At 50.3% G+C, this 20586-nt stretch overlaps 1 protein-coding gene across 3 annotated transcripts in view; it reads left to right on the plus strand.

The window, feature by feature from the left end:
* kif9 (kinesin family member 9) overlaps nucleotides 1–20586 on the plus strand; it is a 200068-nt gene that overhangs the window by 115349 nt on the left and 64133 nt on the right. For 2 of the 3 annotated variants that reach the window (XM_038808916.1, XM_038808917.1), the window contains exons 12-14: nucleotides 1023–1127; nucleotides 9619–9674; nucleotides 14119–14209. In XM_038808916.1, coding sequence (XP_038664844.1) covers nucleotides 1023–1127; nucleotides 9619–9674; nucleotides 14119–14209 — 252 coding nt within the window. Of the gene's footprint in view, nucleotides 1–1022; nucleotides 1128–9186; nucleotides 9364–9618; nucleotides 9675–14118; nucleotides 14210–20586 lie in introns of those variants that run through there. The other variant, XM_038808918.1, reaches the window with a different exon arrangement.

Genomic DNA, 20586 nt, shown 5'->3' on the forward strand with positions numbered 1-20586 from the left:
ACTCCCAGGCCTTGCCCTCTCTGACCGCACCACTCCCAGGCCTTGCTCAGTCAGTCCTCTCCACTCCCAGGCCTTGCTCAGTCAGTCCTGTCCACTCCCAGGCCTTGCCCTCTCTGACCGCACCTCTCTGATCGTCTGTGAGTTTTCTGCCAAGCCCTGAGCTCTGGAATTCTGACTCCAAACCTATCCCCCCAATTCTCTACCTCTATTTCCTCCCAAAGACAAGCCTTAAACCTATGTTGTTAACCAGGTTTTTGGTCACCTGCGCTATTACATCCTTATGGTTTAGCCCAGTGGGCTAGACAGCTGGTTTGTGATGCAGCAGCACGGGTTCAATCCCCGTACCAGCTGAGAATTCTGAATTCTCCCTCTGTGTACCCGAACAGGCGCCGGAATGTGGCGACTAGGGGCTTTTCACAGTAATTTCATTGCAGTGTTAATGTAAGCCTTCTTGTGGCAATAAACATTATATTATATATATTATGTGGCTCAATGTCATATTTTATTTGATAACTCTCCTGTGAAGTGCCTTGACATGTTTTCCTATTTTAAATGTGCTTTATGTCATAATATACATCCAGGTATATGATGGTGCACAGACAGGCAGTGATTGACACACAGGATGACCAATGAACACACAAAACACAGCAGCCAATCACCAGACAGGACACGACCACTATAAAGCCAGAGGGCACCAGTTTTCCCGCTCTCTCGGGATCCAGCCTCTGAGACAGTCAGCGCCAGTGAGCAGCAACTAGAACACACACCATGTGGCAGTTAGATAGTCTGGTCAGATTAGCCTCAGGTCTCCAGTCAAGTCAGCATAGTGTCAACCCACAGTTAAAGTATGTATGATAGTTAAGAGTTCAATAAAATCGAGTTGCATTTCTTCAAGTGTTGGAAGCCTGTCTCTCTCACTGCTACAGTAAACACAGTCCTCGCAGACCCAGCTTGCCCAACACATCACTTTATAAATAATTGTTGTTACTTGAGCTGTTGGTATATTCCTGTTTTCTACATAGACTAACCGTCGACATGGCAACTATGAAGTTTTGACTGAAAATCAAGTGCAAGAGATTAAGGCTCAGGTTTGCAGATACCTGGATGGAACATTGGAGGAAATTAACGTGAGTGGTTTTTACATGCTTCAAACAATCTGTACTCAGAGAAATACTCCAATCTCACAGTTTTATTGTCATGTAACACACAGGTTATGGGTGGGGCCACTACACACGTGCCAATTTTCCAACACATGCTCCTTCCCAGCACACTCCTGCAATTTATTATAGAGTGTATTTATTATGTGGTGTATATTGAACTTGCAGTATGTGATTAGTTATGTCTCAGTGGTAGCACTTTTACCTCTGACCCAGATGGGTTCAAGGTACAGTCCAGGGAATTGAACACAGATCTATATCAACATTTGAGCACTATACGGAGGAATGGGTTTGTAACATTTCTATAATTGTGTTCTCTGATAGACCTGTACGTACAGGAATTATATCAAAAGAATAGGAGTAGACTGGTTCAGCCCCTTAAGCTATTGAATTTGATCTTGGTTGATCTGTATCTCAACTCCATTTAGTCCATATTACTTGATATCTTTGCCAAACAAAAGCTTTTGATTTCAGCCGTGAAAGCCCCAATGGTTCTGTATCCACGCCCTTTAGGGGAGGTGAATTCCACTTCTACGTCCCTTGGTGTGGTCAGCTCTAATTTTAAGATCATGTCCTGGTCTGTCTTGATTTCCCTGCCAAAGAGTCTTGTAGTTGCCGAAGGAAGAACACACAGTCGGCTGGATAAAAACAGGGGTTATTAACACTGTACACAAGAACCACAAGTACGATTTCCGGTTGCGGTGATGCGGAGCTAAACTGCACGTTCGGCAGCTCCCGCTATTAAAGGACTTTCGGGCCTATTTTAGGGCCCCAAATGGCGCTGTTTCGACGATTCCCGGTGGGGGAAGGTGTTTGGAGGAGCATTCCCCGAAATCTATGGTGCTTACCCGGAGTGGGGCAAAGGAAAAGGCGGCAGCAGCTCCCCAGGAAAAGCGGGGGAAGGAAGACAAAATGGCGGCCGGCAGAGCACCCGAGGACTGGTGGAAGTGGGCGCGGGAGCAGCAAGCTGCACTTCTGCGCTGTTTTACGGAGCTGAAGGCTGAGTTGCTGGACTCCCTGAATGCGACTACCAACAAGCTGCTTGAGACCCAGACGGCCCAGGGGGTGGCCGTTCAGGAGTTGCAGCGGCAGGGAGGAGGCCGTGGTCCTCGTGGGGAAGGTGGAGTTGCACGAGGCACTTCACAAAAAGTGGCAAGACCGCTTGGAGGAGCTGGACTTTCGCACGAGGCGAAAGAATTTGAGGATCCTGGGCCTGGCGGAGGGGCTGGAGGGGTCGGATCTTCCATCTTATGTGACCACGATGCTGAGCTCGTTGATGGGAGCGGGGTCCTTCCATTTGCCCCTGGAGCTTGAGTGAGCCCACAGAGTGCTGGCCAGGAGGCCCAAGACAAATGAACCCCCGCGGGGGGTGCTGGTGCGGATCCATCGATTCAGTGACCGGGAGTGTGTGCTGCGCTGGGCCAAGAAAGAGAGGAGCAGCAAGTGGGAGAATTCGGTAGTGCAAATCTACCAGGACTGGAGTGCGGAGGTGGCTAAGCGGCGGGCCGGGTTTAACCGGACAAAGGCTGTGCTGCATGCCAAGCAGGTCAAATTTGGAATGCTGCAGCCTGCGCGTCTGTGGGTGACATATAAGGACCGGCACCACTACTTCGAGTCCCCGGAGGAGGCGTGGGCCTTTGTACAGGCGGAGAAGCTGGACTCGAACTAGGGTCAGGGGGCTGTGGGGTCCGGTGCACTACGGTTGTTGCTGTTTTTGCTGTTGCTGTTTTTGTAATTTCGACGTGTTTTCTATGCTGGTTTTTGCTCTGTTTTCGGGTGGGTCTGTTGGGTATGGTTTTGGGTTATGTGGGGAATGTTGGGGGTTTGGTTTTTATTTCCTCTTCTGTACGGGGCTGGGGGATGGGGTGGAGCTGGAATTTGGGGAGCTGCGTCAGAAGGGTGGGGTGGGGCAGTGTGAAAGCACGGCTCTTTCCTCTGGTTTCCCGCGCTGCAGGGCAGGGGGGGTGGAGCTGGTGGTGGGGGCGTGGCCTCTACTGTTTTTTTCCCGCGCTGAAGCGGTGCCAAGGAGGTGTGGCAGGAGGGGGGATGACCCCATGTCGGGAGGGGCCGGGTTTTGGCGGGAGTTGCCAGGGTCAGCAGAAGTCAGCTGACTCACGGAAGTACCATGGAGGGTGCGTCGCGGCTAGAGGGGTCCTAGCCTTGGGGGGGGGGGGGGGGGGGGGGGGATACCGGGTTGCTGCTGGAAGGGCCGGAAGAGAGCTGGTGTGGGCCGGGGGGGTAGAGGGGAGGCGGTTTCATCATGGGGGACGGGTCGGGCAGGGTGTGCTGGCCTGGGGCGAGCAGTCGATGAGCTATGGCTAGTTGGAGGGGGAGGGGGGGCGGGGCGCCTTCTGATCCGGCTGATCACCTGGAACGTGAGGGGGCTGAATGGGCCGGTTAAGAGGGCTAGGGTATTCTCTCATTTGAAGGGGCTGAAGGCGGACGTGGCTATGCTCCAGGAGACCCACTTGAAGGTGGCGGACAAGGTTCGTCTGAGGAAGGGGTGGGTGGGGCAGGTTTTCCACTCAGGATTAGACGCAAAGAACCGGGGGGTGGCGATTCTGGTGGGGAAGAGGGTGGCGTTCGAGGCGGCTGAGGTGGTGGTGGACAAGGACGGCAGATATATTATGGTGAAGGGTAGGCTGCAGGGAGAGAAGGTGGTGCTGGTTAATGTGTATGCCCCGAATTGGGTGATGCTGGCTTCATGAGGCGCATGTTGGGCCGCATTCCGGACGTGGAGGCAGGGGGCCTGATCATGGGGGGAGACTTTAACACGGTGCTAGATCCCCCACTGGACCGGTCCAGTTCAAGGACGGGTAGGAGGCCAGCAGCGGCCAAGGTGCTGAGGGGGTTTATGGACCAGATGGGAGGGATGGATCCCTGGAGGTTTGGGAGGCCGAGGGCGCGGGAGTATTCCTTTTTCTCCCATGTACGTACATAGGGTTTACTCCCGAATAGATTTTTTCGTCCTGAGCAGGTGATTGATCCCGAAGGTGCAGGACGCCGCGTACTCGGCCATAGCAATTTCAGACCATGCTCTGCACTGGGTCGATCTGGAGATGGGAGAGGCACGGGACCAGCGCCCGCTGTGGCGCCTGGATGTGGGGATGCTGGCTGATGAGGAGGTGTGTAGGAGGGTCCGGGGAAGTATTGAGGGGTATCTTGAGACCAACGACACGGGGGAGGTCCGGGTGGGAATGGTCTGGGAGGCTCTGAAAGCAGTGATTCGGGGGGAGCTGATTTCCATCCGGGCCCATAGGGAAAGGAGGGAGAGGAGGGAGAGGGAGAGACTGGTGGGGGAGCCTCCGACGATGTCACGGGCACTGATCTCTCTGATCCTGAAGCGGGATAAGGACCCCTTGCTGTGTGGATCATACAGGCCAATCTCGCTCCTCAATGTTGACGCTAAGTTGCTGGCGAAGATCCTGGCCACCAGGATAGAGGGCTGTGTGCCAGGGGTGATACACGAGGATCAGACAGGATTTGTCAAGGGAAGACAGCTTAACACGAATGTGCGGAGATTGTTAAATGTTATTATGATGCCGGCAGTGGAGGGGGAGACGGAGATAGTGGCGGCGCTGGATGCAGAGAAGGCGTTTGATAGAGTTGAGTGGGGGTACCTGTGGGAGGTGCTGGAGCGGTTCGGATTCGGGGAGGGGTTCATCAAATGGGTGAGGTTGCTCTACGAGGCCCTGATGGCGAGTGTAGTTACCAATGGAAGGAGATCAGAGTACTTCAGGCTCTGCCGTGGGACCAGGCAGGGATGCCCCCTGTCCCCTTTGCTTTTTGCACTGGCGATAGAACCTTTGGCTTTGGCGCTGAGGGAGTCGGGGAGGTGGAGGGGCCTGGTGCGGGGTGGGGAAGAACATAGGGTATCGCTGTATGCGGACGACCTGCTGTTGTATGTGGCGGACCCTGATAATGGAGCTGTTGGCTGAGTTTGGGAGCTTCTCGGGCTACAAGTTAAATCTGGGCAAGAGTGAGGTATTTGTAGTACACCCGGGTGATCAGGAGGAGGGAATTGGGAGACTCCCGTTTAAGAGGGCAGTGAAGAATTTCAGATACCTGGGGGTGCAGGTGGCCAGGAATTGGGGGACTCTCCGTAAGCTTAATTTTACCAGGCTTGTGGAGCAGATGGAGGAGGAATTTAAAAGGTGGGACATGGTGCCGCTATCGCTGGCGGGTAGAGTGCAGTCCGTCAAAATGACGGTTCTCCCGAGGTTCTTGTTCCTCTTTCAGTGTTTGCCCATCTTTATCCCTAGGGCCTTTTTTAGGAGGGTGACTAGCAGTACCATGAGCTTTGTTTGGGCGCATGGCACCCTGAGGGTGAAGAGGGTCTTCTTGGAGCGGGGTAGAGATGGTGGAGGGCTGGCGTTACCCAATCTCTCAGGGTATTATTGGGCGGCCAATGTGTCGATGGTGCGCAAGTGGGTGATGGAGGGGGAGGGGGCAGCATGGAAACGGTTGGGGATGGCGTCTTGTGGTGGCACAAGCCTGGGGGCCCTGGTAACGGCACCGTGGCCGCTCCCTCCTATGAGGTATACCACGAGTCCCGTGGTGGCGGCTACCCTCAAGATTTGGGGGCAGTGGAGGCGACATAGGGGGGAAGTGGGGGGCTCGATGGAGGCTCCGCTAAGGGGGAACCATCGGTTCGTCCCGGGGAACATTGATGGGGGGTTCCAGGGTTGGCACAGAGCGGGCATCAGACAGCTGAGGGACCTGTTCATTGATGGGAGGTTTGCGAGCTTGGGAGAGTCGGAGGAGAAATTTGAACTCCCCTCAGGGAACATGTTCAGGTATCTACAGGTAAAGGTGTTTGCTAGGCGGCAGGTGGAGGGATTCCCTTTGCTTCCCGCGAGGGGGGTGAGTGACAGGGTGCTTTCGGGGGTTTGGGTCGGGGATGGGAAGATATCTGATATCTACAAGGTAATGCAGGAGGTGGAGGAGGCGTCAGTAGAGGAGCTAAAGGCTAAGCGGGAGGGGGAACTGGGGGAACAGATCGAAGATGGGACATGGGCTGATGCCCTGGAGAGGGTTAACTCTTCCTCCTCATGTGCGCGGCTTAGCCTCATCCAATTCAAGGTGCTGCACCGGGCCCATATGTCCGGGTCTAGGATGAGTAGGTTCTTTGGGGGCGAAGACAGGTGTGTCAGGTGTTCGGGGAGTCCAGCGAACCATGCCCATATGTTCTAAGCATGCCCGGCACTGGAGGAGTTCTGGAAGGAGGTGACGAGGACGGTCGAGGGTGGTAGGATCCAGGGTCAAGCCAGGCTGGGGACTCGCGATTTTTGGGGTTGGGGTGGAGCCGGGAGTGCAGGAGGCGAAAGAGGCCGGTGTGCTGGCCTTTGCGTCCCTAGTAGCCCGGCGGAGGATCTTGCTACAGTGGAAGGATTCAAGACCCCCAAGCGTGGAGACCTGGATCAATGACATGGTGAGATTTATCAAACTGGAGAATGTCAAATTTGCCCTGAGAGGATCGGTACAAGGGTTCTTTAGGCGGTGGCAACCTTTCCTCGACTTTCTGGCTCAGCGATAGGGTACTGGGTCAGCAGCAGCAGCAACCCGGGGGGGACGTTGACTATGTTTACTTATTTAATTTTAATTTAATTTATTTTTGAGTTCTTTGGTTGTTTAATGGGTTTGGGGGGTGGGGGGGGGGGGGGGTGATACAGGCGTTGATACGGTCTTGGGGGTGTTACAGTTATTAAGGTGTTTTATTGTTGCTTTTCATTGTTTGTTGTTATATTTTCTGTAAAAAATTTAAATAAAATTTTTTTTTTTAAAGTAATGGGTTAAGAGACATTGCAATTAGTTGTCTCATTTATGTTAAGTGTTCAATGATTGTCTCATTTATGTTAAGTGTTCAATGATTGACACTGATATGTCAAGGGGCTTCAGGTGGACTCTGGAGCTTGTGATGATCTGTAGAGTTCTGTGCAGAGTGAGTTTGAACCATTAAAGGTGTGTTGGTGAAAAAGGAAAAAATAAAAAAGAACCACAAGTACTACAACACCTCACCCCGAAGGGACACCCTCCCCGACCTACTCCCAGGCTGGGGTTTATAGTCTGTGAAGCTCAGGGGAAGGCGTTGCCCCTTCAATTACCAGGGGAGTTCATGTTCCATGGTGTAGGAGGGGAATCAGGTACAACATAGTGCTTAGCCCCTCTCTACGTCATATGACAGGAGGTAATGGATGCCCTGTATACACGGGCATCAGACTATATTACCTTCAAGTTGGACCAGGCCCACCAAGATACTGGGCTGCAGGGTTTTCTACCATCACCGGGTTGTCCCAGATCCAGGGGGGATCGATGGCATGCATGTCACCCTGCGAGCACCCGGGCATCAGGGAAAGCCCTATATTAACAGGAAAGGGTTCCACTCCCTGAATATTTATTTTTTGTCTACCTGCTGCCCTGGGAATGTACACTCAGAGTTGCCGGTGTCTTCGAGGATCACCCGAGGATGGCAGGAGCACCCGAGCTTTCCTCACAGCGAGTTTTCATCACTCTCCTGCTGACAGTGTAGACACAGACCCATCATACTGGAGTGATGTTACACAGACCCTTCTGGGGGAACAGGGAGGTGAGAGGGGGGTGGTATGATGGGGAGGGGGACAGGTAATGAGGGAGAATGAAAGGGGGAGGAGAATGGGCGAAGGGGAATGGGAGTGTAGGGGAAAGGGGAAGGGAGGAAAATGGAAAGAGGACCGAGGCAGAGACCCGTTATATTGAGGCCTACGTTGCCACCAATGCTGTCGTTGAGCAGTGTGTCCGGCTGCTCAAGATGCAGTTTCGATACCTTGACCGCTCAGGTGGTGACTTGCAGTACACCATGCAGAAGGTCTTCAGCTTAGTGGTGGCCTCCACAATCTGGCACAGCAGTGGGACGACATGGTCGAGGAGCAGGAGGAGGCGGAGGGACATGCAACCTCGTCTGTGGGGGAGGATGAGGCTGTCCAGGAGGGGCGAGAAGACGAGCCCAAGTAGGAACCGGAGTATGGAAGATCTGACATACCAGGAGGACCGGGAAACCCTCATTGTCTCCAGATTCTCCTAGGACGAAGCTCAACAACCTCCCTTCTCCCAATCTCCCTGCATTTCCCTCCCCCACCCCCATTCCCTTCCCTCACAACCCCCCTGCCCTCTTTCCATTTTCCTCCCTAGGTAGGAACTGCACTACAGGTTCGCTGGTAGCCCCTGCCAGCTAGCTCCGCCCACAATGAGCCGTATAAATATGCATGATCTTCTCCTGATCAGCCATTTCGCCAGCTGCAGCAGGAGGCCACGCATCTGACTGTAATAAAGCCACAGTTGTACCAATCTGAGTCTTTCATGCAATTGATCGCGCATCATCCCTGAGATGTGCTGATCTGCTGGTACCAATCTGGATGAAACTTCGAATTCCCTATAAAGATCACTTTGGGGCAGCACGGTGGCACAGTGGGTTAGCCGTGCTGCCTCACGGCGCCGAGGTCCCAGGTTCGATCCGTGTGGAGTTTGCACATTCTCCCTGTGTTTGCATGGGTTTCGCCCCCACAACCCAAAGATGTGCAGGTAGGTGGATTGAACACACTAAATTGCCCCTTAATTGGAAACAATGTATTGGGTATACATAAAGATCACTCTGCCTTTACCAAATGCTTGTTTGTTCTCTGCATTTGTGCAACCCAACAATTCACAGCTGCTACCATGGGGACTATATGCAATATTTCATTATATCTTCTTTTATCATTGAAGTAACTTAATCTTCAGCCATTTAAAACTATTCCTCGCACTACCGTTATCCCTATTTTTCTGTAGATCTGATAATATAGCTCCCAGGCATGACCGCCTTGTAGCCATATTTCAGTAATGGCCATGATCCATGCTGAACTTGCATCTGCAAATCATTCAATTTGTTCCATATACTCCATAAATTTGTACAAAGAAATTTTAATTGAGCTATACTGTTTAACATGTCCTTTAGTTTAATAATGTCCTAATAACATGTTCCTTCTTTCTCTCTTCTATACTTTGCATCTTTTAGCTTTTCCTTTCCCAAAGCACAATTTCTGACGGGTACTGCACTCTCTCTACTTTCATTTGCTTTTGAATTGGGACAGTCGCTCACTGCCATGACCTCTGAAGGCTGACTGTTTGAAAGGGTATTGGAAAATGCAAGCAGAAAGGAAAAGCTCAGCTGGACAAGAAGAGGGCCCAGAGAAAACAGAGGCCAGCGAACCATGTACTTTCTCAGCCCAACAAGAGTGAGGCTCCTCAGCCATACCAGGCAATGCTTAACACAGAGTTGGCCACCGCAGCATGAATCATCATCTTTAATACAGATTTCCTCTGTATTAAAAATGTTTTTTAAAAGTTTGGGCCAGGCAATTAAATTACAACATTTAATTAAATTATTGAGTGTTTGTGCATGACGATTAATTTCAAACTAACAGTCTGATCAATTTTATTTTAAAAGATCACAAATCTCAGGCAACTCCGCGAGTCCTTTGCGCAGTTCAAGATAATTTTGCAGTAAGTGTTGATGTATGCTCCTTTTGTCCTAATAATTATGTTTTCAATAAGTCGCAGTGATTTCTTGGCTATCAAACACTCCCAGGGTAGCTACAGCACAGGATAGAAACTGGGCAAAGCCCCCTCTATGCTGCTCCATCAAACATTTGCAATGCAGGGTTGGATACAGAGTGAAGCTTCTCTACTTTGCCCATCAGATACTCCCAGACCAGGTACTCCCTTAGTCCTATCCCATTCAAACACTCGGGTCAGATACGGATAAGGTAAAGCTCTCTGTACATTACCCTATCAAGCACCCCTAAGTCAGGTGGTATATGTTTAGATATAAAGTTTCCTTTACACTGTCCAAACAAAGGGTACTAGGGCAGGTACAGCACAAGTTAAGAATAAAGTCCCCTCTATACTGTACAGTAAGAAATCTTACAACACCAGGTTAAAGTCGAACAGGTTTGTTTCGAATCAATAGCTTTCGGAGCACTGCTCCTTCCTCAGATGCAGTGCTCCGAAAGCAGTGCTTTCTCAGGAGCAGTGCTCCGAAAGCTAGTGATTTGAAACAAACCTGTTGGACTTTAACCTGGTGTAAGACTTCTCACTGTGCGCACCCCAGTCCAATGCCGGCATCTCCACATCATCTATAATCAAGCACTTCCAGCTCAATAATTTCCTTTGTTTACAGTGACTGTGCTTTAAAAATACTTTATTATTTCAAAACACACCTTGTCAAAGTCAAATCATAGTTAACTAACATTTAAAAAATAAATTTAGAGTACCCAATTATTATTTTTTCCAATTAAGGACCAATCCACCTACCCTGCGTTTGGGTTGTGGGGGTGAGGCCCACGCAGATACGGGAAGAATATGCAAACTCCATACGGGCAGTGACTGGCCCCGGGATCGAACCCGGTCCTCAGCGTCGTAAGACAGCAGTGCTATCCACTGTATCACCATGCCACCCTATCGTTAACTAATTTGATGGGCCAGGTTGGGGACTCGCAATTTTTGGGGTGGCAGTGGAGCCGGGAGTGCAGGAGGCGATAGAGGCTGGGGTTCTGGCCTTTGTGTCCCTAGTAGCCCGGCGGAGGATCTTGCTCCAGTGGAACGATGCGAGGCCCCCAAGCGTGGAGTCCTGGATCAATGATATGGCGGGGTTCATTAAATTGGAGAGGGTGAAATTTGCCCTGAGGGGATCAGTACAAGGGTTTTTCAGGCGGTGGCAGCCTTTCCTGGACTTCCTGGCGGAACGGTAGGGAAATAGGGGGGGGGGGGGGGGAGAGAGGGGTGTGGGGGCAGGGGGGGGGGGGGCGGGAGGGGGGGGCGGGGGGGGCAGGGGAGGGGGGGGGGGGGTCTGGAATGGGGGGAGGAAGAACTGTGTACATGGGTCTGTGGGATGTGGCGGGTGCTATCTCTTTCCCTTTTGTTGTTTGGGTGTTTTTTTTGTTTTCTTTTCCTTTTTCCTTTTGTTTGAAGTTGCTCTTGAAGTTGGGGGGGGGTATTGTTCTTGGGGTGTTACTGCGGTTGTTTGTTAATAGAGTTAAGATGTTTATATTTTGTAAAAATTTCAATAAAAATTATTTTAAAAAAAAACTAATTTGATGGGCTAGATTTTAGCTATCCTATCAGTAGGTTTGAAGTTGGAGGAGGCTTCAAATGCAGCATGTGGGTTTCTCGTCATCTGCATCTGACCTGTGTGAAATTTTACTGGGAGTAGGGCGCTGCTGGCAGCCAATTAAGGCTCATCTCAACCCTGCCACTATTTTACCCACGGCAGAGGAAGCTCATGTCAAGCCTAGTAAAAATGGGAGGAACAAAAACAATCAAGCGTCATCCAGTTGGGTAGTAAGTCTTCTTGCTTTCCAATTGGCATAGGAAGGCAGTGTGTAACAAAGATAGATATGTTGACCAACTAATGGCAAGAGAGGTAGAGAGCACAGAGTCTCACTCTATGCGGATGATCTGCTCCTCTATATCTCGGACCCACAAAGCAGCATGGACGGAATCATCGCGCTCCTGAAAGAGTTTGGAGCCTTCTCGGGCTACAAACTCAACATGAGCAAAAGTGAGATCTTCCCAGTACACCCGCAAGGGGGGGGGGGGCAGCACTAAAGGGGCTGCCGTTCAAACAAGCCCGACATAAATTCCGCTACCTGGGGATCCAAATAGCCCATGACTGGAAAGGGATCCACAAATGGAACCTCACCAGCCTGACGGAGGAAGTTAAAAAGGACCTGCAAAGATGGAACACACTCCCGCTCTCCCTCGCGGGGAGAGTTCAGACGATCAAAATGAACGTACTGCCCAGGTTCCTCTTCCTGTTTAGATCCATTCCGATCTACATCCCCAAGGCCTTTTTCAAAGCGCTGGACAAACTCATCATGGCGTTCGTATGGGGGGGTAAAAATGCTAGGATCCCAAAGAAGGTCTTACAAAAAACAAAAACCAGGGGAGGGTTAGCCCTCCCGAATCTACAATTCTACCACTGGGCAGCAACAGCCGAGCGAGTAAGGGGATGGATCCAGGAGCCAGAAGCTGAGTGGGTGCGTGCGGAGGAGGCCTCCTGCATGGGAACCTCCCTCCGGGCCCTCGCCACGGCAGCACTCCCATCCCCACCCAAAAAACACTCCAGCAGCCCAGTGGTGACAGCCACCCTCCAATCCTGGAACCAACTGCGGCAGCAACTTGGCCTGACCAAAATGTCGAACAGGGCTCCCATCTGCAACAACCATAGGTTCACACCAGCACTGACTGACGCCACCTTCAAAAGGTGGAGGCAGGACGGGGGGACACTGACAGTCAGGGACCCATACACGGACGACAGGATCGCAACACTGGACGAACTGACAGAGAAATTTCAGCTAGCTGGAGGGAACGAGCTACGGTACCTGCAGCTCAAAAACTTCCTACGAAAGGAGACAAGGACGTACCCACAACCGCCACGACAGACACTACTGGAAGACCTACTGGACGCAAGTATCCTAGAGAAAGGGAACTGTAGTGACATGTATGACCGACTGGTAGATAGGGACGACACCGTACTGGACGCAACAAGGAGGAAATGGGAGGATGACCTGGGGATGGAGATAGGGTGGGGACTCTGGAGCGAAGCACTGCATAGGGTCAACTCCACCTCCACGTGCGCAAGGCTCAGCCTGACGCAACTAAAAGTGGTACATAGAGCCCACTTAACAAGAACCCGTATGAGTAGGTTCTTCCCGGAGGTGGAAGACAGATGTGAACGGTGCCAAAGAGGCCCGGCCAACCACGCCCACATGTTCTGGTCTTGCCCCAGACTCGTGGAGTACTGGACAGCCTTCTTCGAGGTTATGTCCAAAGTGGTGGGAGTGAGGGTGGAGCCATGCCCGATAGTGGCGGTCTTCGGGGTTTCAGAACAGCCAGATCTATTCCTGGGGAGGAGGGCGGACGCCCTTGCCTTTGCCTCCCTGATCGCCCGCCGTAGAATCCTGTTTGGCTGGCGGTCAGCAGCACCGCCCAGAGCTGCGGACTGGCTGTCCGACCTCTCGGAATCTCTCCAAATGGAGAAAATCAAATTTGCCATCCGAGGGTCGGACGACGGCTTCCACAGAACGTGGGAGCCATTCATGCAACTGTTCCGGGACCTATTTGTGGCCAATGTACAAGAGGAAGAATAGTCGGGGGAAGGTAGCGGGAGGGGGGGGGGCTACAGGTTCGTTACGGGGGTTCGATGGCTAGCTAAGGCCCAAAACCAAACTAAATAAACATGTTGAGGGGGGGGGGGGGGGGGGGGGCGCAGTTACTACTACGAAGATGCTTGCCTGTAAATATGTATGTTAATTTTTGCGTGTTTGTTTTTTTTTTCTCTCCTAACAATTTGTAATTTGTTCAATATAAAATATGAAAACTGAATAAAAACATTTATAAAAAAAAAACTAATGGCAAGAGTGTGAGCAAATCATGGATGAAACCTCCAGGTATACGTTTAACTCACAGTTGGCAACCATATCTATTCCTGCCTGTCTCCATGCTACTATCTCTGCTACTGTCTGCTTTTGCGGCTGCCTCTGCTTCTGCTGCTGCCTCTCTCTATTTCTGTCCCTGTTAGAATCATAGAACTCCTACAGTGCAGAAGGAGGCCATTTGGCCCATCGAGTCTGAACCAACCCTCTGAATGAGTACCCTACCTTGGCCCACACCCCTGCCCAATCCCCCTAACCCCTCACGTAACCTGCCTTTGGACTGTGGGAGGAAACTGGAGCACCCAGAGGAAACCCAAACAGATTAATTCTGTTACTGATTCTATCTCGGCCTCTATGCTGCCTCTGTCCATGCTGTCGTTTCAGCCTCTGTTGCTGTTTGAGCTTCTATTTCTACACTGCTGTCTTTGTCGCCACCTCTATTTTATAGTTCTTGGCAAAATTCAGTCAAAATCCTGACTTTTGTTTTACTTTTTATTTTCTTTCACACCAAGGGAACAAGGGCAAGAAATAGAGACTGCATTACGGAAGAAGTACATTCTAATTGATAAAACAAATAAAGCAACCAGCTATACCCCTGAACCGGTGAGTGTGAGGAAACCTGAGAGATCACGTGATCTTATTTTCATTAGGGAGATATTTGCACAACTACATGGATATCAGGTGAGGGAGAAGAGGGATGGTTTACATCCAAAATCAGAATTTGTGTTAAATTATTTTTAATAGCTTTATCATGTTCCTCATAATATCACACATTAATTGCTTTAATGTATAGTTTGTTATATAGGTAAATGGGCAGTTATTCCGATAGCATTTGTCATAATATGCACCCGTGCACATCATGAGGTAAAAACACGCAGTGAGAGACACCCAGGTGAGTCAATCAACGTGCAGAACAGAACATGACGAATCACAAGACGGGACACCAGAGCGGGGCTTCCACCTATAAAACACACGAGGCATCAGCACTCTGCCTCTTTCCACTGGTGATAGCTATAATGATTGTCAGGGTGTACAAATCATTCAACACCTCCTACATGTGGATCAGAGCTAGCCTGATCTAGATAGTTAGCTTTAGTTACTTAGGGTAGTAGAGAGTCAACCCACAGGCAGCTGTTACTAGAGTTCAATAAATCTCATATTGAACCAACGCCTACGTTTGGTGTATACTTGATCAGTTAATTGCATCGTGTGCAATCCGTGTTACCCCAGGGTAAGTAATTTACCTTCGAAAATTCTCTGAAGACCAGCAACTGCCTTCCTGTGGCATGGAAAAGGCCTCAAAGGCCTCGGGCCTCAAAAGTGCCTCCGATGCGCGAAAAATCACCCTGCTGCTGTCTACTCCGGGGGACCAGCCCATCCAAATCTTCAATTCGCTCAACTTCTCCGACAGTGAGGACAAGGCCAAGTTCCAGACTATCCTCGCCCAATTCGACAGTCACTGCGAGGTCAAGATAAACGAAAGCTTTGAGCGTTATGTATTCCAGCAGCGCCTTCAGGGTAAGGACGAGCCTTTTCAGTCTTTTCTTACTCAGCTTCGCATTCTAGTGCAATCCTGCAACTACGGAGACACCGCTGACTCCCTTATCATGGATCAGATTGTGTTTTGCATCCACTCCAATGCCCTGCGGGAGCAGCTCCTAAAAATAAAAAACATGACCCTGCCAATGGCCATCGAGACATGCAAAGTCCGCGAACTGGCGAAAAGTCGCTACGCCCGCCTGAAGTCGGCAGAGCAGGATGAGGCTGAAAGTGTACAGGCCATCGCCCGAATGCGGCGCCTGAGCATCGATGAAGGCAGCCATTTCGCGTGCTTTTCCAGGGGTCCCACGCATGCGCATCAGGGTTGGGAAAACAAAGTGGCCGAAGACTACACTACGCAGGTGCGAGTGGCGACTGACTGCACTGCGCAGGCGCGACGACTCGCCGAACGTCACAACATCGACGTGATGACCTGCCCCAGCTGCAGCACCGCCCATTTAAAACAGCAATGCCCTGCGAGAGGCAGGCGATATTCCGGATCCCATCACCAATCCAGAGGACGACTGCCTGGAGTCCCCGTATCGAGTGGGCATCATCACCATGCATGACAAGGCCTCCTCACATTCACCAACACACACGCCCATCCTTAAATTGGATTGTGCGGACGAGTGGCATGCCACAGTACAGGTCAACAATTGTAGCATCCGGTTCAAGCTGGACACCGGTGCTTCGGCCAACCTAATATCCCAAGCAGATCTGGCTCGCATTCAGAGGCAGCCTACCATTCTTCCACTGGCCTGCCAGTTACTCGACTACAATGGGAATGCCATCACAGCACTAGGGTCCTGTCACCTGCATGTATCCAACAAGGCCATCAAGGCCACTTTGCGGTTTGAGATCGTCCAGCCCGGCAAGGCTTCTCTGCTGGGTGCCCGAGCGTACAAGCTCCATCATCTAGTTCAGCGTGTACATGTCATGTCCTCAGCTAACAACACTCTGCAAGCCGACATTGAGGAGTTCCTACTGCAATACCCGGATGTGTTCAGTGGGATGGGCATGCTGCCCGACCGCTATAAAATTCTGCTCAGGCCTGATGCCATGCCTGTCATCCATGCACTGCCCGGGTGCTGGCGCCCCTCAAAGACCGTCTGAAGGCGTAGCTGCAGGATCTCCAGGATCAAGGAATAATATCCAAGGTGACGGAACCAACTGACTGGGTCAGCTCGATGGTCTGCATCAAGAAGCCCTCTGGAGAACTGCGCATTTGCATCGATCCCAAGGATCTGAATCGCAAAATTATGAGGGAACACTATCCGATCCCGAAGCGGGTGGAGCTGATGAGCGAAATGGCGCATGCCAAATACTTTACAAAGCTGGATACATCGAGGGCTTCTGGCAGATACAGCTGGACGAGTCCAGCAGGGAGCTTTCCACATTTAACACTCCCTTCGGGAGATATTGCTACAGCCGAATGCCATTTGGCATTGTGTCGGCCTCCGAAATCTTTCATTGAATAATGGAGCAAATGCTCGATGGCATTGACCGTGTATGGGCCTATATTGATGACGTCATCATCTGGTCCACGACCCCGGAGGAACATATTGCCCGCCTGCAGCAAGTCTTCAGGCGCATACATGCCAACGGCCTGAAGCTCAATGAAACCAAATGCTCCTTTGGCAGGCCGTCAATTAAGTTTCTGGGCGACCCGATCTCCCAGCAGGGCGTGCAGCCAGACTCAGACAAAGTCCAGGCAATCGACACGATGAAGACTCCAGAGGACAAGAAGGCGGTCCTCCACGTCTTGGGGATGGTGAACTTTCTGGGGAAAGTTCACCATCCCCAATCTTGCATCACGCACCACGGCCCTCAGACACCTTGTGAAAAAGTCCACCACTTTCCAGTGGCTGCCCGCACATCAAGAAGAGTGGCTTGAGTTGAAAGCTAAGCTAACCACCGCTCCTGTTCTAGCCTTCTTTGACGCAGCAAAGGAGACCAAGATCTCCACAGACGCCAGCCAGGATGGCATTGGGGCGGTGCTCCTGCAGAAGGACGACACCTTGTCCTGGGCTCCAGTGGCCTATGCGTCCTGGGCCATGACCCTCACTGAGCAACACTATGCTCAAATCAAGAAAGAATGCCTGGGCCTGCTCACTGGCATTGTGAAATTCCACGATTATGTGTATGGTCTCCCGACCTTTACAGTAGAGACGGACCACAGACCCCTAGTGCACATTATATACAAGAACTTAAATGACATGACACCCAGGCTCCAGCGCATTCTCCTTCGACTCCACAGGTATGATTTTGAACTGGTTTACACACCTGGGAAGGAGCAGATCATCACGGATGCCCTATCCATTGCCATAATTTCGCCATATGAGCAGGTAAACCTCATGCACGACATGGAGGCGCAGGTGAAACTGTGTGCCAGCACCCTCCCGTCATCCGACGAACGAATTGGCAAAATTCGAGAAGAGACTGCCAAGGACTCTCTGCTGCAGCAGGTTATACAACACCGCATGGATGGCTGGCAGAAGGGGCAATGCCCCCAGTACTATAACATAAAGGATGACCTGAATTGTCGAGGGGATCCTTCTGTAATTTGATCGCATCGCATTCCTTACAGCCTCCAGAGCTTGGTGCTCACGCAGATACACAAGGGACACCTTGGCATTGAGAAGTGTAGGCACAGGGCCCAGCAGGCTGTCTATTGGCCCTGCAACAATGAGGACATCTCATGAATAGGCTCAAACAGAGTAATTTTGATAGGTGGATAAGGGCTTTGAAAATAGACCAAACGTATGAAGCTTTTGAGAAATTATACTTTTGGAGGAGTTTGAAAATTCAATTCCTGATTTAGTGAGAACTCATGTGGAAGAACAGAGGGTTAAAACTGCAAGATTAGCAGCAGAAATGGCAGAGGATTATGAATCAGTTCATAAATCAAAGATTGGTTTCCGACATCAGTTTCAGCCGGTGAGGGGTAGAAACTGAGGACATGAGAAATACTCAAGTGGTAACGGTAAAGGTGATCTGATGGGAGATAATAAGGAGAGTGTACCTCAGATCAAAAAAGAAATCCAGGAGGGTGGAAAAGAATTGAAAAGTTTCAAATGTTTTCACTGTAATAAACTAGGCCATGTAAAGTCACAGTGTTGGTGGTTGGAGAAAAGCACTGGGAAGGCTGATGTGGTAAAACAGAATAAGACAGTGGGGTTTGTTAGAGTGGGAAAGGAAAGACCAAGGGAAGCGAAGGAGGTGCAAATGATTGTACAGCCTGTTCAATAAGTAATTGTTAAGAAGGTGCCAGATGTCTTTAAAGAATTCACTTGTGTGGGTAAAGTTTACTCATGTGGAGCAGGTAAAGAAGTCACAATTTTAAGAGATACAGGGGCTAGTCAATCTTTAATGGTAAGAGATGAGGAATTATGTAGTTTGGGAAGAATGTTGCCAGAAAAGGTGGTGATATGTGGAATTAGAACATAGAACGATACAGCGCAGTACAGGCCCTTCGGCCCTCGATGTTGCACCGACATGGAAAAAAACTAAAGGCCATCTAACCTACACTATGCCCTTATCATCCATATGCTTATCCAATAAACTTTTAAATGCCCTCAATGTTGGCGAGTTCACTACTGTTGCAGGTAGGGCATTCCACGGCTTCACCACTCTTTGCGTAAAAAATCCACCTCTGACCTCTGTCCTATATCTATTACCCCTCAATTTAAGGCTATGTCCCCTCGTGCTAGCCACCTCCATCCGCGGGAGAAGGCTCTCGCTGTCCACCCTATCTAACCCTCTGATCATTTTGTATGCCTCTATTAAGTCACCTCTTAACCTTCTTCTCTCTAACGAAAACAACCCCAAGTCCATAAGCCTTTCCTCATAAGATTTTCCCTCCATACCAGGCAACATCCTGGTAAATCTCCTCTGCACCCGTTCCAAAGCTTCCACGTCCTTCCTATAATGAGGCGACCAGAACTGTACGCAATACTCCAAATGCGGCCGTACTAGAGTTTTGTACAACTGCAACATGACCTCATGACTCCGGAACTCAATCCCTTTACCAATAAAGGCCAACACACCATAGGCCTTCTTCACAACCCTATCAACCTGGGTGGCAACTTTCAGGGATCTATGTACATGGACACCGAGATCCCTCTGCTCATCCACACTACTAAGAATTTTACCATTAGCCAAATATTCCGCATTCCTGTTATTCTTTCCAAAGTGAATCACCTCACACTTATAAAAATGACAAACAGCAACGGCCCCAGAACAGATCCTTGTGGTACGCCACTCGTAACTGAACTCCATTCTGAACATTTCCCATCAACTACCACTCTGTCTTCTTTCAACTAGCCAATTTCTGATCCACATCTCTAAATCACCCTCAATCCCCAGCCTCCGTATTTTCTGTAATAGCCGACCGTGGGGAACCTTATCAAACGCTTTACTGAAATCCATATACACCACATCAACTGCTCTACCCTCGTCAACCTGTTCAGTCACCTTCTCAAAGAACTCGATAAGGTTTGTGAGGCATGACCTACCCTTCACAAAACCATGCTGACTATCCCTAATCATATTATTCCTATCTAGATGATTATAAATCGTATCTTTTATAATCCTCTCCAAGACTTTACCCACCACAGACGTTAGGCTCACCGGCCTATAGTTACCGGGGTTATCTCTACTCCCCTTCTTGAACAAAGGGACCACATTTGCTATCCTCCAGTCCTCTGGCACTATTCCTGTAGCCAATGATGACATAAAAATCAAAGCCAAAGGCTCAGCAATCTCTTCCCTGGCTTCCCAAAGAATCCTAGGATAAATCCCATCAGGCCCCGGGGACTTATCTATTTTCACCTTGTCCAGAATTGCCAACACTTCTTCCCTACGCACCTCAATGCAATCTATTCTAATAGCCTGGGTCTCAGCATTCTCCTCCACAACATTATCTTTTTCCTGAGTGAATACTGACGAAAAGTACTCATTTAGTATCTCGCTTATCTCCTCAGCCTCCACACACAACTTCCCACCACTGTCCTTGACTGGCCCTACTCTTACCCTAGTCATTCTTTTATTCCTGACATACCTATAGAAAGCTTTTGGGTTTTCCTTGATCCTACCTGCCAAAGACTTCTCATGTCCCCTCCTTGCTCGTCTTAGCTCTCTCTTTAGATCCTTCCTCGCTTCCTTGTAACTATCAAGCGCCCCAACTGAAACTTCACGCCTCATCTTCACATAGGTCTCCTTCTTCCTCTTAACAAGAGATTCCACTTCTTTGGTAAACCACAGTTCCCTCGCTCGACCCCTTCCTCCCTGCCTGACTGGCACGTACTTATCAAGAACATGCAATAGCTGTTCCTTGAACAAGCTCCACATATCCAGTGTGCCCAACCCTTGCAGCCTACTTCTCCAACCTACACATCCTAAGCCATGTCTAATGGCATCATAATTGCCCTTCCCCCAGCTAT

Source organism: Scyliorhinus canicula, chromosome 10 (genome assembly GCF_902713615.1).
Source record: "Scyliorhinus canicula chromosome 10, sScyCan1.1, whole genome shotgun sequence".
NCBI classification, from domain to species: Eukaryota; Metazoa; Chordata; class Chondrichthyes; order Carcharhiniformes; family Scyliorhinidae; genus Scyliorhinus; species Scyliorhinus canicula.